At 36.2% G+C, this 20,687-nt stretch overlaps 1 protein-coding gene across 2 annotated transcripts in view; it reads right to left on the reverse strand.

Annotated features, from left to right (window-relative positions):
* ANKIB1 (ankyrin repeat and IBR domain containing 1) overlaps positions 1–20,687 on the reverse strand; it is an 87,609-nt gene that overhangs the window by 14,361 nt on the left and 52,561 nt on the right. For both annotated transcript variants that reach the window (XM_042888427.1, XM_042888426.1), the window contains exons 5-11: positions 18,504–18,621; positions 15,314–15,522; positions 12,981–13,069; positions 10,497–10,641; positions 8,900–9,066; positions 5,119–5,207; positions 4,026–4,156 (exon numbers count right to left, since the gene is read on the reverse strand). In XM_042888427.1, the coding sequence (XP_042744361.1) occupies positions 4,026–4,156; positions 5,119–5,207; positions 8,900–9,066; positions 10,497–10,641; positions 12,981–13,069; positions 15,314–15,522; positions 18,504–18,621 (948 nt within the window). The remainder of the gene's footprint in view (positions 1–4,025; positions 4,157–5,118; positions 5,208–8,899; positions 9,067–10,496; positions 10,642–12,980; positions 13,070–15,313; positions 15,523–18,503; positions 18,622–20,687) is intronic.

Here is a 20,687-nt window from a genome sequence, read left to right on the forward strand (position 1 = left end):
TAGTCCATACCAGATGTGTTCATAAGTAGTGACTCCATTCAATTACATATATTACAATTTCTGCATTACACTTTTGCTAATTTTGTCTCACATGTGACATTGACTTTCTTCTAAAAAGCAATGCAGACAAAGGTATTTCTGCTATTGCGCTGCACCTTCTCTGTTCTTAAATTTTTTTTGAAGGTGCTTGCTTTTACAAAATGGTAAGATGAGTGCTGAGAATTAAGTAGAAGAGTAGCTGTGCACAAAAATCTTAAGAGTCTATCACTGAATTGTCTATTATTCAGAAATGCTCAAAACATAATAAAAAGTTGCATTATATAAAAAAAGATTATGAAATAAGTTGCAAGCAACACAACTACTAAAGCTTAATTTCCTATTAATTTATGTATATATGTTCCCACTGCAATAATACCACCTTTCCCAAATTATCTCCCTTCATTATCACTTCACCATATGCATCCTCTAATCTTGCACATCTTGAAAAGCTTCCTCAATAAACCAAGACTCACCCACTGTTCCAGGACCCTTCTCTAATAACTTACTCTCATTAAATATTCAAAAACATGTCCATCTGTTTGAAGTTTAGTTACATCTCCTAAAACCTGAAGACTCTGCTTTACTTGCTTTTATGGTGAGCTGTCCGTGATGCTGCACAGGCTAGGCTTTACAAATGACATGTTTGCTGCCTGAACCAAGCAGGAGAGGCAATAGCTGAGCAGGTAACTGCTCAATAGGTATTTTAGCCTCTCCCTTGGTGGCAGTACAAATTAAGTCTCTGCACAATACAACTACCCAATGTCATGAAATCTGCAGTAAACTAGTATCCATGAACTCTTTCCTGTATCTAGTTCAAAGTACCCAGAAGGTAAGAAAACTACTAGAATTAGGGGAGTGAGAGACGGGGAATGCATGAGCCTTGTTGCCCTAGAAACTAAGCTCGTAAAACAGAACAGTGCCTGCTTAAATACAGAAATGTGATTCTATGACTAAAGTGCATCCTCTACACCCAGGTACATGCTAGCTGACAAGAAGCACTTGCAATTCTCTACTCACTACACAGTAGGCTTCAGCAGAACTTACTGCAGCAAAGGCTGAAGCTTTGGAACACATCCTTACTTTAGGAAGGGACAAGCGAGGTGTCCTCTGTACCTTGCATCTGAGCCCTGTGATGATCCTGAGGATACCATTCTTTTCCCTCCTCACAAGGCTGAGGAGAGGCAGCTTCTGTTTGCAGAGGTTTCTCCATCACAAAAGGAAGCTGACTGTTTTAGGGACAGTTTAAGCTGTTTATAAGGAACAACATCAAAGAGGAATAGAACTGTGGTTGTCAGCCAGCGCTGCAGAATGGTACTAAATTAAATTATCTATACTCTTCAGAAGTTAGTGGCTGAAGCCTCCTCAAGCCCTAAACCATTGATTCTATTGAGATTAGCTCAGTGACACAACAGCTGTCAAATAACTGAAGAGGTTTTGTTACATCCTGAACATTTTGTTACATTGGCTGAACATGAGCTGGCAGCATGCCCAAGTGGCTGACAAAGACAATAGCATCCTGGCTTTTATCAGTGGTGTGGTTAGCAGGACCAGGGAAGGGGTTGGCCCTTCCTGCTCAGCTCTAGTGAGACTCAGCCCGAGTACCGTGTTCAGTTTTGGGCCTGTGGCCCTAAGTACAAGGAGAACATTGATTTGCTGGAACACACTGAGAGAAAAGTGATTAAACTAGTGAAGGGATTAGCTGAGAGCTGTTTAAACTAGAGCAGAGGATGCTGAGGGGCGACTTCACTGCTCTCCACTGCTACCAGAAAGGATGTTGCAGTGAAAAGAGTGTTGGCCTGTTTTCTCAGGTGACAAGTGACTGGACACATGATAACAGACTCGAGTTGAGCAAGGGGAGGTATAGATTGGACATTAGGAAGAATTTCTTCATGGAAAGGGTGTTAGGTATTGGAACAGACTGTACAGGGAAGTGGTGGCATCCATACTCCTGGAGATATTTAAGAAAGGTGTAGATGTGGCATGTAGGCAGATAGTGAATGTCATAGCTTTATGCAATGGTTGGACTTGATCACAAGGATCTTTTCCAACCTTAATGATCCATGATTCTACATCCCATATATGAATTGTTTCCACACTGTCACCAATATAATTATTCTGCAAATAACTATTTCAAATGCTCTTAACTCTGTTTACAGTCTGGAAATTTTCAAATTGTGCTGAACAGCACATCTTATTACATTTTTTATCACTATGGAATTTATGAACTCCTTTAAAAATCATTTAAAAAGGAAAAAAAGAACAGCAAAACTGGCATAAACTGAAGTGGAAGGGAATCTGCTCTTGGTTGCCAAACTACTTCCAAACAAACAAACAAACAAACAAAAACAAAACAACAAACAAAACAAACAAACCACCAAAAAAATCAACAACCCAATCTTCACAAACAGAATACGTAATGATAATATAAAGAAAATAAGATGTGGATATCAATGTAGATTGAGACATATCCAGAAGAATGTACTAGTCTCCACTGCTAAACCTCTCAGTTTTTTATTGGAAGACAATTATATTATATATGTGCAACTTTCTCATTTTTAATGATCCTCCTCAAAGAGACATAAGTACGCTAAATATGCCATTTTTAACTAGTTTGAAAGTGTTCTCAAATGCTACTGAACTGCTGGCAAGAAATATTCTATTTTAGTAGCATAGTGCAAACTCATGACTAATTTTTTGGCTGCTGTCACTAATTAGTTTGTTTTGGAATTACTGTTTCCTGTCTTTTCATTCCTACTGTTTAATTAATGTTTACAGTTTCCCATTCAAATTTCTCTGTTTTGTTGCTATATAGAGAAATAACGCAAAAGAAAAATGCAATAAGGCAAAGCGTTCATTAAACCTTACAAATCCTTAAAAAGTACCATCTTCTGGTAACTGAAAATATTATAGAATCATAGAATCACCAAGGTGGAAAATCATCCTGTCCAACTGTCCACCTATCACCAATGTTTCCTACGAAACCATGTCCCTCAGTACAATATCTGAACATTTCTTGAACACCTCCAGGGATGGTGACTCCACCACCTCTCTGGGCAGCCCGTTCCAGCACCTGACCATTCTTGGGGAAGAAGTATTCCCTAACATCCAACCTGAATCTCCCCTGGTGCAATTTGAGGCCATTCCCTCTAGTCCTGTTGCCAGTTACACAGGAGAAGAGGCTGACTCCTACCACACCACAACCCCCCTTTGGGTAGCTGTAGAGAGTGATAAGGTTACCCCTGAACCTCTTCTTCTCCAGAGTGAGCAATCCCAGTTCCCTCAGCAGTTCCCCATAAGACTTGTGCTCCAGACCCATCACCGGCTTCGTTGTCCTTCTTGGCCACCTGGGCTCGGGTCATGTTCAGCCAAGCATCAACCAATATCCCCCAGGTCTGTTTCCTCTACAGTCTTACAGCCATTTTGCTCCAAGCCTGTAGCATTGCCTGGGGTCGTTGTGGCACCTGGACTTGTTGAACCCAGCTATCCAGCCTGTTCAGGTCCCTCCACAGGGCCTTCCTACCCCTGAGCAGATGAACACTTCCTCCCAACTTAGTGTCATCTACAAACTTACTGAAGGGTGCACTGAATACTCTCATTCAGATCATCAGCAAAGATATTGAACAGGACAGGCCCCAGTATTGACCCTCTGTTCATTCTCTTCTACATCATTAATGATGGTTAAACTACCAAGGATTCTGTTCCCTTAAATTTCATACTGTATTGCCAAGAACTGTGAGCTGTTTAGGAAATCTTGATAATTACACTGTACACTTACCAGCCAAATAAACTTCACTAAATACGAAACATCTTCTGTATACATGTAACCCATTATTTGCAGATTACCTAATTTTTGAAACAGATTCCATTAGATCTTAGGCCTGACATTTCAAAACGTTTGGACTTTTGTGCTCCTGAAATGTACATATGACACAACCTAAATTACGTTACCTGAATTCACAACAAATTGTATGAAAGGTCTTTCTTACCTTCGCACATTGCATGTGGTTGCAGCCCTCATTCTTCTGAATTGGAGATTTGCAGTTGGCGCATGGTTTGGAGTTAGTTAGTAACCACAGGCAGTTGGCAGCATCTTCATATGCCTCACTAACTCCCACAACTTCATGAATGTGACAGGAGGATGTGGACCATGTGAAAACAGAGAAGTTGAAATTTTACTTGTTTAATCTTTTGTGAAAATCAGGTTAGTAAAGATACGTGTTTACCTATTTCTTGACAGAATATTGTAATTCTTCATTATACGTACTTAATATACTATATGTATATGTACACATATACAAATACGTATAAAGTACACAAATTACTTCTGTGTATTGTAGTCTATGGCATACATAATACACAGATTATTAAAATATATGTTTAAAAATTGATGTTTGACTCAGCATGGTGCATTTCGAGTCTATAACATTTTCTAGAATAATCTATGACATAATGGAAAGGCTCTGAATTGTTGTAACCAAGTTAAGTTAGTGTTTATTTGAGTAAACGTTTTTTTTTGTTGTTTGTTTCTGCCTGTCCTATGTAAATCCAGATATTGTTAGTTGACCTCCAGGAGTTATTTACCAGGAAGCCATTCTCCATAATTCTCTTGCAATTTACAGTCAACATTACTATTATTATTACCTGTTGCTTTTAAACATTTCTAAAGTATGCAAACAACTGTATGAATACAATTAAACAGAAGTGCAGACTAGGACAAGGATTTTAAGATTTAAATATTTAAGATTAAGATTTTTTGCCTAGAAAACATAAGTTATCTTCATGAAAAAAAAATGAAGGAAGGCTGTAAAAGGAAGGGAGAAGAGTTTCATCTCTCTGAACCATATGCAAATTTATGAGGGAACCGGTAGGAATGGTTTCAGGATAACAGTCTACCATTACTACATATGTCTACCATAACTACATATGCAATTAAACATGAAGTTGCTCATCACTCAGTGGTTTGTTTTGCTTCCTCTTCTTTATTTTTCAACCAATGTAAAGTTTTAATTAATGCAACTAAAAATTCCCTTTAAAAATAAAAGATGACAATGAAATAATAAAGCAAAAAGTATGACTTACGTTCTTCTGGCTTCATTTCAGATATTTTCTGTAGCCAATCCTTCCAGGTTTGGCAGTCACAAGGTTCATGTGCTTCACCAAGACATTCCCTGAACATTAAGATATATATACAATAACTACTTATTTAGAGTTAAAATTGAATTGTTGCTTTGAAATTGCTTCACACTACAAGACATGGAAACATATCACATCAAATCAAAAAGATAAAAAGTAATACTACTATTTTAAAATATTCTTAGATCTCTTACTACAGTTTCTGTGATAAAACTAAATTTAAACTTCTTGTAAAACAAAAACTAGGTAGTTTGCTATACCCGAAACGCATTTTATGTATAATTAAATGTACCAATTCAATCTAGAACAAGATCCAATCCATTTTGTTTTTTAAGAGTTTATGAATTTTTACGCTTTTCATTAGTCTCCAAATGAAATGGAAGGTACTTTCCATGACACAGTAGAGAAATGAGCTTCTCTTGAGGTTACTACTAGCTTTAAAGATATCAGTCACTACATAACAATGGCCTCGGCTCTGTACAACACTGCTTAGCAACAATTATAAACATAGCTGTGTTATCAAGCTTGTTATTCTCCTAGAATCAAAACATAGCATCATACCACACACTGAAGAAAACATTTCCATCCTAGCTGAAACTAAGACAGTCTGCTATAATACAAGCTTAAACTCACTACAGAAGGAGACAATAAGATACTAAGCTCCCTGGTGTAATTCAGTCTTTTTGGCAATATTTCTGAGTTTCTGAGAATATAAAAGGCAGATTTGTGTCTCTGAGAGGCAGTTCCCATTGTGCTGAGCCTTTTTTCTTTCCCACTAGAACCTGCAGAAACAGATCTCAGAAGGCTTCACTCTTGCTGTTTTCAGTATGAACCAGAATGGGATTTTTAAAGATGCATACACATGAATATGCATACATTGTACTCACAGAAGGAAGTTAGAATAACTTCTTTCAAAAAGTCTTTCCTCAGCTTATCCCAGACCAAGAGTTCTTATCTGAGGATGCCATTTTACTGAGTAAGAATGATGAGCCTATTGATCCTACAACTTTTTATGAAACAAAGTTGTATTTCGGATGGACTCCGTGACAGCACAGACTGAAAGGAAGTAACACCAAATGGTTGTGACAACTAACAGTTCAGCCTCCCCAGACTGCCTTCCTCAACAGTAAGCAGGATGATTTATTTGAAGGTATGGCACATATTTAATGAACTTGCAGCAAGTTTCAACAAGAGAAAATTCATGGAAGGACTGAAAGCATTGTCCAAGAAGCATTTCTTGATTTTTCTTTTCTCCTGATAATGTTTATATCATATAATGAAATTGATGTGAATCAAAACAGCAAAATAGTTGCAGCTTAGAATCAGCTTTCCCAGTGTACCTGAAAAGATATCTTTCCTACAAAATATACTTTGCCCCTTGTTTCCATCCAGGATAAAATGAAAGAGGACTGATGATGCAAAACTAAGTCTGCAGTGCTTACTACTTTCCATACGTGTCCCCTTGCTACAATTCCATATGCTTCTTGTACAGCATTAAGAGGTTCTAATATATAGGATCTGCTAATACACAGATGTAGTATTTGTGTACTATCTTCATCTGAACTACATTTAAAAATCTCAGAATGATTTTTTGAAAAGGAATGGAATTTTCTGTTTGTCAGAGCTGGTTAGATTCTGTCGAAGGTGCTATTAAGTAGTGGGTAATGAAAAATTAGTACATTCTAAGGAACCCTGTGTTTAATAGAAACATTCCTACATCTACAATGCCTTACTTTAATGAGCAGAAAAGACAGAGATCCTAAAAATGGAAATTCCATGCTGACAGAACCTCATAACTTGTTCTTAGTACATGACAGCAAATGGTTATCTACAGCTTAGTTGGGATTTTCTAATACAGAGATTCTGAAGAATCTCTTACTAAAGCCATATTAGTTGATACAATAATGTCTAAACTGTAGATTACTTGTGAAAAACTTGCAGAACTGACAGAAGTATGAAATGTGGGATGTGCTGATTGAACTTTAAAGATATAAATAAATATCCCTTCAAGAATATGGTAATAATGAAGACACACTCAACTAAGAATGCATTTTCTTTTTTTCCAGAGGAAGTAGAGTTGTGCCAGAGTGATTTCAGAGTAGACAATAGGAGAAATTTGTCTACAGAAAGATGATCAAACACTGGAACAGACAGTGAGATGGTGATGACTCGTTGTCTGTCAGTGTTCAACAAGCATTTGTATGACGGCCTCAATAACATGCTTTAACTTTTGGTTAGCCCTGAAGTGGTTTGGCAGTGTTACTAGATGATGTTTAAAAGTCCCTTCCAAGTGAACTGTTCTAATTCTGTCATATAGGATTTTGTACTATGAGACTAATATGGCTGCCTTCTGCAAAAGGTTCTCATTCCTAATATTGCAGAATGCTTCAGTTGTTGGTGAAACTTTCTTGCCACTGACGAAAATCTTCCTTCATGTGGAGGAAAAAAAGGCCTTGTAAATGCCTTCTTGGACATTTTACTAACAGAATGAGGTCTTTTTTCAAGACTTCAGGAAATTTTACCAGGAACTGTTAAAAAAAAAAAAAAAAGGGTATTTCTCATAAAAATTATGCACTTGGAGAGCATTTTCACATTCAAGGGGCATTCTAGAGAGAGGGTGAATTTAGCCCGTGTAAAGGAAGCAGAATCTGACAATATCTGAAGGACTGCAACAGTATGACACAAAGTGGTTTCAAGCTCTGACCTTCAGGCTAATGTAACATTCTGTCAGGACAACAGTTGTCAGAAACAAGGATGAGAGGGTAATACCTTCTTTTGAATATCCCTGAGGTTTGTTTTACGTTCACTGATAAAAACATTTTCTGCTTTGTTTTCACAAAATTTGTTTCTTTCCCAGTTCTCCACCAATTGTGAACAATTTTCTCCAAACAGGTTATGTTTTACAACTTTCCTGGTTGGTTCCTCATGTCTACTTTCCTCTTGTCCCTCCACCCTTTCCATTCATATGGGGAAAGGGCGAAAATCTGAAGTCACTAAAATCACTGCAGTAGTCTGACAGGCTCAAGGAACAAGGATAGTGTTTGCCCCAGACTTCAGAGAAGTATCCTATCACTTTTTTTTTGCTTTTGTTGATACTGTTTTTGTCATTTCCCTGGAACTGCTGAATATAGACAGCTTAAAGGATGATCTTTCAAATATATCATGGTTTTCACTTCTTGAGCTTGTATTCATCTTAAGACTTAACAGAAAACAATATGAAGCAAAACTACTGAAAAAGTGAAACGATTGGAGTGATCCAGCAAACAGAAATAGTTATGTATGTAGCAAAAAATCCTTCAAAGTTCTATTTCAGCTCAAGCTTTTCTGATGTAATTCCACCAAAATTCTGAATGAGCAAAAGCCTGCTATTTTCTGTCTATAATTCAGAGTATGCCTATGTATCTATCCAGAACAGACACAAAAATCCCTCCGCTGATGCTCCAGCCTCCTCAGATGAGAAAATCACAGCAGTTTATGTTACGGTTCTACATCTAACAGAACTAATAATTAATAAGACAATATAAGAAAGCTTTGCTGTGCCTCAGAATACTGAAATATTTGTGCATATAAAGCTAATAAATAAATCCAAGAATAGTAAAGTCAAATACCATCCCATCTAAAATTTTGCTGCACGTTTGGTGCTAAGTAGAACTTTTAATTTTTTATTAATCCCTGGAATAGCAGTGATTATGCATTTGTGTCAACATAGATACTTTCTAGCACTAACCAGCAGAAAAGATGTCCCTTTCCACAATCTACAGCAGGAGCTTTTAGCATAGGGAAGCTAAGCGTATCTGATCCTGTTGAATTCGATCCTTGTCTTGTTAGCCTTACTGCTCTTTCACAGCCTGGGATAGGACACCATTTAATAGCAGGATTATTTTCAACAAAGGCCTAAAGAAAAAAAGAAAGAAAGAAAGAAAATATTTTAACACAGAAGATCATATTTAATCATTGATATAAAACAATCCGTCATTGTAATCTTTCTTTGAGGGAACAAAGCCAAAAAGCATAATGACAACTGTAGCAATTTCGATAGGCTTTTAAAAATAGTTATTAAAAGGTTATAACTATTAAATAGTTATTAAATTTAATCTCCATTAAAACAAAACAAAACAAAACAAAACAAAAAACAGCATTAAAAGCATTCAAACAGTACTCCAGACTTAGGCTAAGATCCAAATGATTTATATCCCACACAAAAAATTAATGTGTGCAATTCAACTCCTTTGTGATATGGCTTACTCTGTATTTCCACTATATATGCACTAGCAATGCTCATTAACAGAACTGACTCTTGCTGAAAACAATTAAAATCTTACTGATTAACACAAAATCCACAATATAATCATCTGCAATAAACCTGAAATCAGAACTAGACTATCTCAGGACATTACCTATAAACTTTTTTAATTAACGTAGCAGGACTTCTTTCATAAAACTTTTATTAAAAAATTGAGGTGGAAAACTTCAAAGAACTTTCACTACTTCTCTTCAAAACGGTGCCATTAACCACTCACTTTGAAGATGAAGATGTGAAAGGCTAATCAGACCTAGATACTTCATTTTTACCACATCGTGTAAGACTTCATTAAAGAGACTTGTTATACACAAAAATATTGCATTGTAAAAGGAAAAAAAACCCTTCTTGCTTTCTCTTACTCTGCCACCACTGATAACATAACGTAACACATTATCTAGTGCATTACTACACGTAGTACAAAAGAAAAAACGTAAATTATAAGATTGTTAATGGAAATAAACAAATAAAAAGTCAAACGGGAGAATCAAAACAAGGTTTCCCTTTATACATACATACACACATGAACATACATACACATATAAATATATATCAATTGTATGAAGCATTGAATGGAAAAAAAATTAAGTAATTCACTTGCATTAATATTTTTAGATGGAAATAGGCACTACTTACAAATGGAATTAGACTCTCAGTAATAAAAAAAAACATTTAAAAACTGTTAACAATTTTAGACCTCCAACACAAACAAATCTAGCAGATTAAAAGATTCAAATAATCTTTTACAAACATTAGATTGATCAAATAATGTTACTAATACTGCATTAGTTAATACATTTTGAAAACACCATATCTGTGTTTCGGGAATAGTACAACATCCTTTCTTGTTTTTCTCAGTGGTAACCAAACATCCACATTGTGGCAAACAAGACAGCCAGTAATTCTTTGTACATAAAGTCCTACAGGGAAGGTTACAGATAGCAGCATTTCACATGGAAGCTGTATAGTACTTTTAATAAAAAGAAATACATCTCAAGAGTACAAGAACAGTTTGACAATTTACCTTAATGTCAAATTGAAGATATCTTTTGTCCATCTCCTTGGAAACCACACTTTCTATGATGTCTACAGGCACAAGCTGGAAACAATCATATGCTGGGCAAAAAATGTTGTGAGCTTCACCTTCTTGAATTTTCAGATTCAAAAATCTGCCAGAATTATGTCAGTAAGTATTTGTGAATAAAAAAAGTAAAAATCAAAATGCTCCTTAATACTTTATACCATGCTCATATATATTCAAATTAATCAATTTCTAAACAATGAATAGGAAGTATCCCTGTCACCTCAAAGGACAACAGATGAATAGCATAATTAAGAAAAGAGAGAACACTATTGTGGTTCAGAAGTAAGTGCCGTTGTGAGAATCCTTCTTTGTTTTTTGGCTCAAAGCTTGCTTCCTGAGGTAGTTTGTTGAGGAGGCAAGTGATGGGTGTTGTGTGGCAATCAACATTGCTGTGTGGACAATTTTACATCTTTGGAGCTGTTTGCCTTCGGAAGATAGTGCTCAGGACTGTTTACTGGTGGAAGAACTAGCCTGTGACCAAGTAACTCCTGTTTGCTATGGGAGGCTGGGGGATGATACCATTGTATCCTGTGAAGGCAAGATGCAAGTTGGTGCCTCCCTGCTTCCTCTTATCTGCTGGCAAGGCCAGGAAGATAAGAACAAAGGAGTTTCCTGCTGAGGCCCCAGAGCCAGAAGCTGCCACTCAAAGGAGAGCTGACTCAACCACTTTGGATTTGAGCTGTCACTCCAAAGACAGCTGACTCAACCACTCTGAAACTATTGAAAAGGGGCCATCATCACCATGGTCGTCTCTCTCGTTGTGCTTCATCGTCGTTGTCAACAGAACAACTCTGCCTGACGACCCACCGCTACTGAAGATCAAAGTCTGAACTACGGACCACGCTGGATCCATGGTGGTGACTATCTCCCTCTTGCTGCCTATAAAGACTCCTTGCTTCTTCTTTTCTATCTTTTCTATCGCCCTCCTTCCCTTCCCCCATTACCCTAATTCATAATAGCGTCCGTCCTCCCCTTCCCCATTTCCCTGATTAAGATTTGTAATAAACTGGTCGGACCAACATTTGAACCGTTGCTTCTTAATCTCACGCCGGGTATATAGATAATAAAAGAACCTCCTCTCCCTCCTATAAATTGGAGCGAGACAGCCATCATCTACGCATAGCCCTGTGTGTTTGTAGTTTCTATCCTTGCCATTTCTCAGAGGCTCCTATGAAATGTTTAATTAAACTCAGCATTACTTCTAAGTTAAATAAGAAATGGAATGTGTAGCTTAATTAATCTAGGAATGATATGCAATTAACGTTTCATCTGTGCTAGTCAAAGCAGTTCTGCTCTCAGAAACAAATTTCTAAATGGAGACCTCTGCAGTCCCCAACTCCTAGAAATGCAGGACACAAGAAGCTCAGAAACCTGCTGAAAACTGAACTATAACGCACAGCACTGTTTAGTTTAATTAATACTCGAGAATACTCATCTCAGGTATTATACAATACTCAGGTATTTGTAAGTTAGTCATCTGGAGTCCTTACATAGTTAAGACAGAAAGACTTGTGTGTCTTAAAATTTATCTTAAAATGGGATAACTCAGTTCTGCCTACTCCCCATGTAACAGAAATGTCTGGCTCAGAAAGATGAACCACTCTCCACAATGCCATCACAAACACCTGGCTGACACTGCACTATAATTTTGAGTGTAGGCCAGTACTCAAGTTAGAAGCACTATATCTCGCCAGGGATCTCTTCATAACTTCTAAATTACTGCATAACTACATACAAAACAAGTGGAGCAAGACAATTAATTCTCTGAATATTGAAAAAACTTGCCTTCTAAAACATCGTGAAGAGAAACTGCTCCTCTGTACCACAGGAGAATGGGTTCATATAAATTGGGCTAATCTGCAGTAGGGCACGTGCTGACATGTCTGTGTAACAAGACCCTGTAGTGGTACAGCCTAGCACAACCTCTTGAGTGAGGAAATGAATAAAAAGGCACTGCATGCAGCTATCATTATTCCTAAGTTGTTTCTTTTTACTAGCACAATAGTTTGGATTTAAATTGCGTAGTAATGAGAGCATTACACCAACTGAGCAATTAAGATAAAGTTAGTCCAACTATTAACTCTCAATGAAAGAAAGTATTTTAATAACTTTTCTGACTGGAAACGGATTTACGATGCCTCAAATCAGTGTGCTGAACTAAGAAATGGAATTAAGCACATGCTTAACATAGTAGATATGTAGCCCATTGCCACCACCACACACACAGTGAGCAAATCAAGAGCAGTCCAAGTCATTCACGTGAAGGCCTAAAACAGCTGGTGGTCATTTTGAATGACAAATAAAATATTCAATAGCATCAAAACAGCAGCTCCTTGAAGCCCAGGCAGTTTAATGTCTCCATCTTTACCTGCTCAAAACAGGAAAGATGAGTTTCCCAAAATACGTAGAAGTGTATATACTTACGCCTCCCAGCATGCTCTGCAGAAGTCATGCCCACAAGGCATATCCACTGGGTCTTCAAACACAGATATATTACACATACAAATGTCACACTGCAGATGAAAAAATACTTCAGATTAAGAAATACTCTAAAGCTTTTCACATTATTCACAGGACATACTGGGCTGGAAAACCTCACCAAAACTTTAAAGCACTCAATAGGGAGAAAAATCTAACTGCAGCCAGAAAGAAGAAAAAACAATTTAAGTTATAGAAATAGCTTAGAAGTAGAAATGAGAAAGATTCCATATCTCTTTTTCTGTGCTTCCCCATCCAAACACCGCATTTTGGGGTGCCTTATGTCATGTCTTCCAGCTCAGCATGTGCTTCATTGTGCAGATTGCTAAGATCTCAGTTCTTGAGGAAAATGGGCCTTGAAGTTTTCATGAGATTCATAGGCAGCCGTTAATGGAGTCTGGAAATCCTAAGTGCTTCTTGTAGCCTCTGCCATCTCAGACAGTTGGTTCCAAATTACAAAGGAACAATTTAGTTGTGCAAGAGCACCAGCAAATACTTTTAAATATTAAAACCAGATTAATATGGAAAGTATTACACTAAGGCTTACAATCAAAATAAATAGATGCAATGAGAAACATTCCAACGGTACACATCTCTGCTTAATTTTATACCACTAAGTACTGTAGAAAAAATAATATACGGAATATTGAGGCCCTTACTCTGAAAATATTTTAAAAATAGAGGTGACATTACTTATTGCTTATGGTTAGACATGAAGATTTCATGTTCTTGAAAGACTATAAGCAGATTTTCTTTCCACTGGAACAAAGATTCAATTAAAATTTACTTCAACTTTCAAAACATTAGATACTACAATACAGGAAAGCATTTCAAGAAAATTAACCTGTAGTTACTCTTAAAATATAGTTGTCTTAAAGACAAAACCAAACCAAGCCAAATAAGGCTGCCCTCAAAGTACAAGACTTGATGAAGGAATGTATTATTGTTCCAGTCACATCATCTTACTGTCTTGACAAAATTCAGTATTTTAGAAGTTGACTGTACATCAAAACTGTTGTCTACTAATTTTTATGTCTTTCAATTATGTTTAAAACATATCTTTAAAATAGGGAAATTAATGAAGATGAGTTCAGAATGTCAAGTGTAGAACATGTACTGGAACAGTTTTAATAGGATGTAAATGCAAAAGCTGAAAGGAGCATTATAATGTGTGTTTTCATTTTACCTACTTTTATTTTTCATTTGTCTGCCAGTATGTGCGACTTTAGAGAAATAAGTATCATTTCATAAACAACATTTTCAAAATACTATTTTGAAAGCTTCTTGCAAGATTTTTAACAATTGGAATTACTGAATGTATAAATTTGGATTTGGATTTAGATATATAAGACCTAGAACTGCAGTCACTATCCAGTCTGCACTGCTGGACCATAAACGACAATAAAAACAACACAACGTATGACTGAACACATGCAGTCTTTAGTTACACATTTTAATTAGGGAAATGTTCCTGCACAACATTTCACTGCTAATATAAGTAAGTGTAGGATAACATTACTCCATACAGTTCCTTTGTCAACATTTTACAATTAAAGAAATAAAATGTTTACATGCAGGAACACAATTTTTTATTTTATTATGAGATCCAGGGATGGTCCATTTGCAAGGCTTCATATAATATTCTAGAAAAAAATGCTTAGATCATGGAACAAAGGTTTTATAATGTTGCAGCTGTGGATTATTAAAAAGAGAACTCTGTCTTTCAAAAGAACCACACTGATTTTAGTGAAAGGCACTTTCATATTTCAAATTTGCAATAGCCTTCTAAACTGCTTGATGCAGCCCACACATAGTAAAAGTAATTATAAGCTTACAGTACACTTGTGGGGGCTGACATTTCAAAATGCAGACAAAGAGAATTTTGTTTTCCAAAGAAAAAAATTTCAGAAGGCAGGGTTTGCAGCATTGGGTATATTCAGGAAAATGGATACAGTGAAAGCGAATATCTTGAGAAGTATGAGATGTGAAGCTTGAAAGAGCTAAATGTAGTGACGTGACTGTATCTGGATAAAATCCTACTTTGTCAAGCTAGGTGAAAAAAGTGTCCTTACATTAGCCACGTGCTCAATTGTGCTATTATACAGAATGTTTAAAGTGCAAATTTCTTTGTTTACACTTTTGGAAAGAAAAAGGCTTTGCATCTGTGCAAACTTATTTTCCAAACGAAAGAACAATGTGGCTTGCCTGTCCATGTAGGTGTTTATGTTTAGATCCAGGCTCTTCTATCCTGATAGTTTCAGATCTATTTATACACCTACCACAGCTGTCTCGATGTCTCCTGGTGACGGGCTGATTTCATCAGGGGAAGTTACAGAGGAGCGAGTAGTGCGGGGAGTTCGTGGAGAAGGCAGTGTATCCCACGCGTTGTACCCACTTGGAGGGGGAGTGGGCATCTGAACCCCCGAGCGCTGGCAGCAGTTCTCTGGATTAGACATCCATGCCTCGAGCAACTTCTCCCTGTCCCAGTCTTCAATAAATATACAGACACAGGAAATTATGCAGCTGATGATGCTTGAAATCTATTCTGTAACTGCATCCATAAAAGAATATGTATGTGCTACACTAAAAAAATTAGAAACAAGTAAATACAATTAAGTAAATGTAGATGCGAATTTTCCCACTTAGTTACAAAAAAGGAACTAGTGAAAGAAACACTACATTAAAACTAATACAGATCTTTCATAATTATTGTTTGAAATATTTTTAGTTTCTTGTTCCTAAGATTTATACCAAGTTATCTTATAAACAGTATTTTTTTCCTATGAAAAATAATTAAAAGTTCTCATTTTGATATAAATATATAAAATGTCTAAATTGATTTGAATTTTAAGCCACATACAATACTCACAGATCTGATGAAATAGAATTTCAAGAGGAAACAGATTTTCCATTTTTTCCTATCACTTAAATAAATCTTTTAAAGTTGGTTTTGTTTGTTCATTTTTTTTTAATCTTAGATACTCATATAGGAAACTAGTTTTTATTAACCAAAGGATCTACGTTGCTTTTATTGAATTCTGTAATATACACAGGAGAAAATAAATAGTATTTCTATGCTGTTAAAATTGAAATAAAATACATGTACTCTTAGCACTGACCTTAGTAAAAATATCACCACTGTGAAATAATGATTGCTCCCTCCTTCCTAATAAGAAAATACCCTTGATCTGGATAGGATATACTGATTAGATGCTAACTTATGTAAGCTAAACCACACCCTGAGTTAATTTCATTTAATTTGTTTGAAGCCATGGTGCCTCAACATATACAAACTTGAGCCATTACAAATGTTAGCAATTTGCGTGTTATCTTGGCTATAAAGACTTTGAGAGGGAAGCACACTGATGCTAATATATAGATGAAACTTGCCACAAGTTTTCTTGAGTTCCTTTATAGTGCATCGTTAAAATTAGCCAGGGTTAAGACATGCTACTAAATGGTTCCCTTGTTCTCTTTACTAAATTATGAGTGTAAGTAAAATATTATATTTGTATATAAATATATACTTAATAAAATATTAAGTAAAATAGTTATATTTGCTGAATTGCCTCTCTTTTATCCTGAAATCAATTACTTTAGTATGAAATAGAAGAGAAACAGGAACAATGTTGAAAAAACACATATGGAAAAATTGAGAAGTTCTTAAACCTTCCAAAATACACACTTAATTCCTAAATTGATACAGTTGTATGACAAAGGACAGCAAGTTAGATGGATTAAATATTACATCTTTAATCTACTAAAAGTAGTACATAAGAATAATCTTCCCAAAAATTTAAAAAATGCTTTTCACACCTTAGGTGTGAATTAAGACATCATGTTATTCCTCTATGAAGTTCAAGATAAAATGCAAAAACATTGCAGTTTGGTATTTGGTGCTTCCCAATTGTCTCATGCCTTGTAAATAGCACAATTATTCCTTTTACTAGGCTGAACCACTTCTCCATTTTCAAAAAAAAGAAATTTTGTTTGAATAATTTCCAGCATATGACCACAGCTACAGGCAAAATAGCTGACATTCTCATGACTTGCAGAAGTCTGTGTGTTTTTCACCACACCGGTCAATTGCATTAAATTACAGCTACCTCATGGAGGCAACATCAGTGGAATGACCTTTGCAATGTAAAGTGATTTCTTCTCAACTTTCAATTTCTGCTCACCAGATGCTGGCAGACATTTCTGAACACTTCACATCAACCTCACTGCTTCTGGACTCACTATGAACTGTGCTGCCAATTCGAACAGTTGTGTCATCGTTCTCTTCTGAGTGCGCAGGGCACAAAACGTGCCTGCTTGCTTAGTTCAGCATTTAGTAATATTTAGCACTAATGACATTTTCTGAGAACCCAAAGTAACATCCAAATATTGTATATATAAATACCCAGAAGAATTAACACTAAAAAACGCATTTGCAAAGATTGCCTTAAAAAATGATCACACTGGCAATGAAAATCACTGGCACAAGTTCACGTTGGCTTTAATGCTACGGTAAAAGGAATGTAAACTATCAAAAATAATTTAACAGAGATAAGTGTAAGGTACCATGCCTACTCATAAAAGTCAGCCATATTTTGTGGGTTTGCAAGAGTATTTTCTTATTTCATTTTTTCCACTCTTCTATTTTTACAGAGAACACTCAAAAATAACAGGGCTCAAAAACTTAATCCAGCAATACAGCGATAAGCATGGAAACCATTAACTGCCTGAGTAGTCTCTTTGGCACATAGTAACAATGTGGATGCTTCAGTAAGCATAAGTTTTGAATGGCTGAATCAAAGCCTGAAGCTTCCACTGAGCTTCAGAGAAATGCTTTTGTCTGGAGTCAGCTCCCTGAATTCTGACAACCCCCGCTTCAGTCACACAAGACCACAGACTGATTCCATTGACATTAAAGCAGTTACAATATACAAGAGGAAACTATGCCCTGCACTTAAAGAGTAGCTATTCAAATCCTAAAAAGGACATACACTCCAATGCATTAAAACTCAAGGCCATTTCCAAATACTGTAACAGTCACACTTCTTTTACTGTGATAAAAAACAAAGAAAAATACTTTGTCATCCAGTTTTATACACAAGTACGTAATGATAGACAACCAATGGTCTAATAAAAATAAGAAAAATGAATTTTTTGAACTTTTTTTTTTAATACATAAAGCCTTGTAAGTTCTATGTCTCTCACTAAAGTAGAAGAGCTGTATTTCTTCACACTGCTGAAGTTAAAACATTTTCCCCTGTATTCCCAGTTTGAATCACTTCCCTATCAACTTTCCTGTCTGCCTCAATGCTGCAGATGTACTTCTTTCTGAGACACTGTGTGGATGACATCCTGTTATTCGATTAACTATTACTTCTCTTTTTCTTGGGAATAAAAAGTGAACACACTCACAACTGTAATTTTGATTTTGCTGAAAGCAGTTTTTTCTCAATCTTAAAGGTTCTGTATTACCATGTGCCCGGAGAAGAGCTTCTGCAGTAAAGAGTGGTGCTTGAAGCATGTCAGCAGTTTCCACTATCAGCATATCCTTAAGCCTCCGCAGATCCTGAAGTCTAAGCCCCTCGTATGGCTTTGAGAAGAAGGAGAAAGATAATTTACATCTAGCAGTGTTTCCTCTAATTCTACATTAAAATGAAAACATTCAAAACACTATTACTGATAATTATCTCAACTGTGCCCCAAGTTATGACAAAATTTATTTATTGTGCAAACCAAAGACCACACAAAGCTATATAGAAACGCTTCATTTTGCAGTACTGTAGGATGACTTTTGTATAGTACAAAATCCAAAAGACAGTATTTCCAGAGTACTCCATTGTAACTGGCGGTCACATTCAAATGATGAACTAGTCTAATATTAACTCTCTCATTCTCCTTTTCCCTTCCCATTCCCCTTTCAAAAAAGCTGGATTTCCATCGAATACTATTGAATTTGGAAGTAATTAAAATTCAAATATTGAGACATGCACAAGAATGCATGACTAGATTTGAAATAAGGACTTCAAGGAAGACAGGTTATCAGGATGGTATATGTTGCACACAGATTCTCTGACTTTATGCACAAACTGAGTGAGATGCATTAACTTTGCATTCATCAGGAGGAGGATATATTGAGACACTGGAGAGTAAGAAGTGGTGAGTTTATGAACATATCAGGTACAGGTCTTTGGAGACAATATCCACTTTCACAGGAGTAGAGAGATCAGTATAAGATCGACCAGAAATGCAGTTGGAGGCTGAGGACCAAGATGTCAAAATTCTCCTTGATAAACAGAGGTCACACTCCAATAGCACTACACTGTCAGAAGTAACTGCTTCCTGGTCTGAATTTGCATCCCCTTATTACAGCATTAACAAAAAGTCAAAATCAAAGGACAAAAAGAAGTAACTTTAGTATACTGAACTAGTTCCAGCCAAGCATACACATATTTTGCAGAAACATTTTTAAAAATAACAAAGCAGAACACGACAGTAAGTAATATACTTATTAGTTCTGGTCTGGGAAAATGCTCAGAAGGCAGAAAAACATTAGTGGGAGGACACATAAAGAGAATGGATACAGAAGGGCTTTGTAAAAAACTTATTCTTAGATGCACTAGTTTAATTTACATAAATAAAAGTAAACAGAAAAAAAGCAGGTAACACTGATTTGTGCTCAGGACTAATTAGGAATTGGGGTACCAAACAGCAGCTGTCTTTACCAATTTAGGAACCAATAACATTGTTATTATTTACTGTGCATATACTGATTCTATACAGATCATATTCCAGGACCAGTCAGTGCCAGGTAATATGCAAATGCATGTGCAAACGCACAAAACAGAAGACTGATTCTGCCCTTGGAAGTTGGCAATCCAAGTAAAAGCATACTGTACAGAAGCAGTAAGCACAAGGGATGAGAAGAAATGTAAAGCCTCGACTTCTAAATGTTTTTCTTCTTCAGAGACATCTACTCTAAAAACATAACATGCTTCCTATATATCATGACAAACTTTGTAAAACGCATCTAAAAGCATAACTGACTTCCTCAGTGACTTCTCTTTGCTAGTCAGTAGTATTAACAGGAACTTCTTAATACTGGTGACACAAGAATAACGCTGTCACAAACTTGCAGTGGGTCATTGTTCTTTTAGAGAAAGCAAGAACGTAACAGAAATGGACTGTGAGTGTCATGGTCTTTATCTTGACTGCCCAAGACCAGGAAGTCTCTGTATGTACTACCACTGCCAATTATGCGCGATACATTACAGGGCAATCTCAACATTAAATGCTTGAACAGAAACAAATCTGGGCCACTTGATTCATAGCATGCTGGAATTTGACTGACCTACTTAATTTCTTACAAAAGAGATCATTTATAAAAACACGTCAGAGAGACAAGGATACAAACAGCTGGATGCCGGAATGACTATACTTGCATGAATATGTTGCAGAAAAATTGGAGCAATGAGTAAATCATCTTGACAGAATCTGAACTGCATTTTGAATTATAACTGTAAAATAAGTAGCTTTGTCAGCAAAACAGTCCTCACTTCTTCAAGAACACATACATCACAAAAAGAAATATCTTTTGTGTTAAATCTGAAACATAAATGCATGTTTTAGGACCTAGTATTTTCTCCTGAACTGCAGCTA

The sequence above is a fragment of the Lagopus leucura genome, unplaced genomic scaffold (assembly GCF_019238085.1).
Source record: "Lagopus leucura isolate 7727_CA_CO unplaced genomic scaffold, USGS_WTPT01 Super-Scaffold_100157, whole genome shotgun sequence".
NCBI classification, from domain to species: domain Eukaryota; kingdom Metazoa; phylum Chordata; class Aves; order Galliformes; family Phasianidae; genus Lagopus; species Lagopus leucura.